Source organism: Austrofundulus limnaeus, unplaced genomic scaffold, assembly GCF_001266775.1.
Source record: "Austrofundulus limnaeus strain Quisiro unplaced genomic scaffold, Austrofundulus_limnaeus-1.0 Scaffold806, whole genome shotgun sequence".
In the NCBI taxonomy this organism is placed as follows: Eukaryota; Metazoa; Chordata; class Actinopteri; order Cyprinodontiformes; family Rivulidae; genus Austrofundulus; species Austrofundulus limnaeus.
The window spans coordinates 36,449-38,245 of NW_013953208.1; the positions used below are offsets into that span (position 1 = coordinate 36,449).

Sequence of the window (1,797 nt, forward strand, 5' to 3'; positions counted from 1 at the left end):
GGTTGTATACAGTGGTCATAGTTTTATTTAATCTGTGTTACAGGTTATATACAGTGGTCATAGTTTTATTTAATCTGTGTTACAGGTTGTATACAGTGGTCATAGTTTTATTTAATCTGTGTTACAGGTTATATACAGTGGTCATAGTTTTATTTAATCTGTTTTACAGGATGGATACGGTGGTCAAAGCTTTAGAAGAGGTCCTGACCTCTGCCTTGCCACAGGGCTGCATCACAGTCGGTGTTTACGAGGCAGCCAAGTCCCTGAATGTGTGAGTACAGATGTTACAACTCTGACACAATCTGATAGTTTATTATCAGCCTGTGGCCTACCTAAAGGCAATGACTTTGCTTTAGTTTTAGTCTAAATGTGTGGCGTGATAGTCAGTGGGTGATAGGTCTTAAATCCAGTACGTTCAGCAGCAGGTTACAGTTGTTAAAAACCAGACTCACTGTGTTTGTTTGACCCACAGAGACCCTGATAATGTGGTTCTGTGCATTCTGGCCACGGACGATGATGACATTAAAGACGTGGCGCTGCAGATCCACTTTACACTCATCCAGGCCTTCTGCTGTGAAAACGACATCAACATCCTGAGGGTGAACAACACCAGGCGCCTGGCAGAAATCCTGGGAGGAGGAGGGAAGCAGAGCGGGGGCGAACCTTTGGACCTGCACTGTGTTCTTGTAACTGTAAGTCCTGTTATCCATCACTCTGCCTTTGTGTTTGGTACGTTGGGATCACCACGTGACGTGACCCCTGTGCACCTGAGTGAAACTGTCAGTCAGAGGAGAACTTGCCTGGACTTGTATGACATGTGATGAGTGTGTATACGACTCGTCCTACGTGTGTAACACTCGTAACGAGTTGAATTAAAACTTTTAATATGGTTACAGAGAAGCGCTGACATCTGCACAAGAAGCCAGTGTTTAAAAAAGCTGCCACTAACATCTGATTTTTGTTATAATTTAGTTGATAACATAATTAAAAGAGCTTAAAATGTGCAGATTAACACCCAGGTGTTGCAGGTGTTCCCCTGCTGAAGCCTGCTGTAGCAGGCGAACACCTGCAACACCTGTGAGAAAAGAGCCATAAGAATTATTACAAGAAAGCATCACTATCACCCATCTAATATATTGTTTCATCAGTTAAAGTTATTAAAATGTTATGAGTTGGTTGATTATAACATTCTGCAGGTTATGTATGACTCACAGAAATGTGTTGCCGTCAAACATCCAATCACATTTTGTTAAAAGGGAAAGCTGCTATAATTTGAAGGGAATAAAAATGTTTATTAAACCAAAAATCAGAATAAATTTGAAGGACAGATGCACTTCAGTAAAAGTTATAAGACTGTGTAATAATCTGGAGGATGACCATAAAAGCGTTGGATCAGTGAATTCATTTTGTCACATGGGCCAAAATCATACAGTCAGAAGGAGCTGAGGGCCAAAAATAGTTTTCCTTCACCTGCTCAACAATAAGCTAAGCGTTGAATACTTAAATTAAACAAATAAAGTGGTCAGATTTATTGCTGCAAATGAATCTAGATCCAGAAATTTAAAAGTGTTTTGCAGGTTTTCATTATTGAAAGAAATTTTGCAATTTTCTAGGTTTTAATTGGGGAATAAAGAACCCAATTTAGTCAATTCTGATCAATAAAATCAGGATTTATGTCACTGTTTTGTTGAAAATGCTTGCTGTATTCAAACAAATTTAATAAATTAATTAAAAGCAGATTGGAGTGCAACAAAATCAGCTTTTCAGTAGAAGTATGTAGATAGATGTGGACAAAGC

At 39.0% G+C, this 1,797-nt stretch overlaps 1 protein-coding gene across 1 annotated transcript in view; it reads left to right on the forward strand.

Moving 5' to 3' along the window:
- The window catches only part of LOC106532660 (growth arrest and DNA damage-inducible protein GADD45 alpha), a 6,320-nt gene that overhangs the window by 2,909 nt on the left and 1,614 nt on the right, over positions 1-1,797 (forward strand). The window contains exons 2-3 of the mRNA XM_014028787.1: positions 170-271; positions 473-692. Coding sequence (XP_013884241.1) covers positions 170-271; positions 473-692 — 322 coding nt within the window. The remainder of the gene's footprint in view (positions 1-169; positions 272-472; positions 693-1,797) is intronic.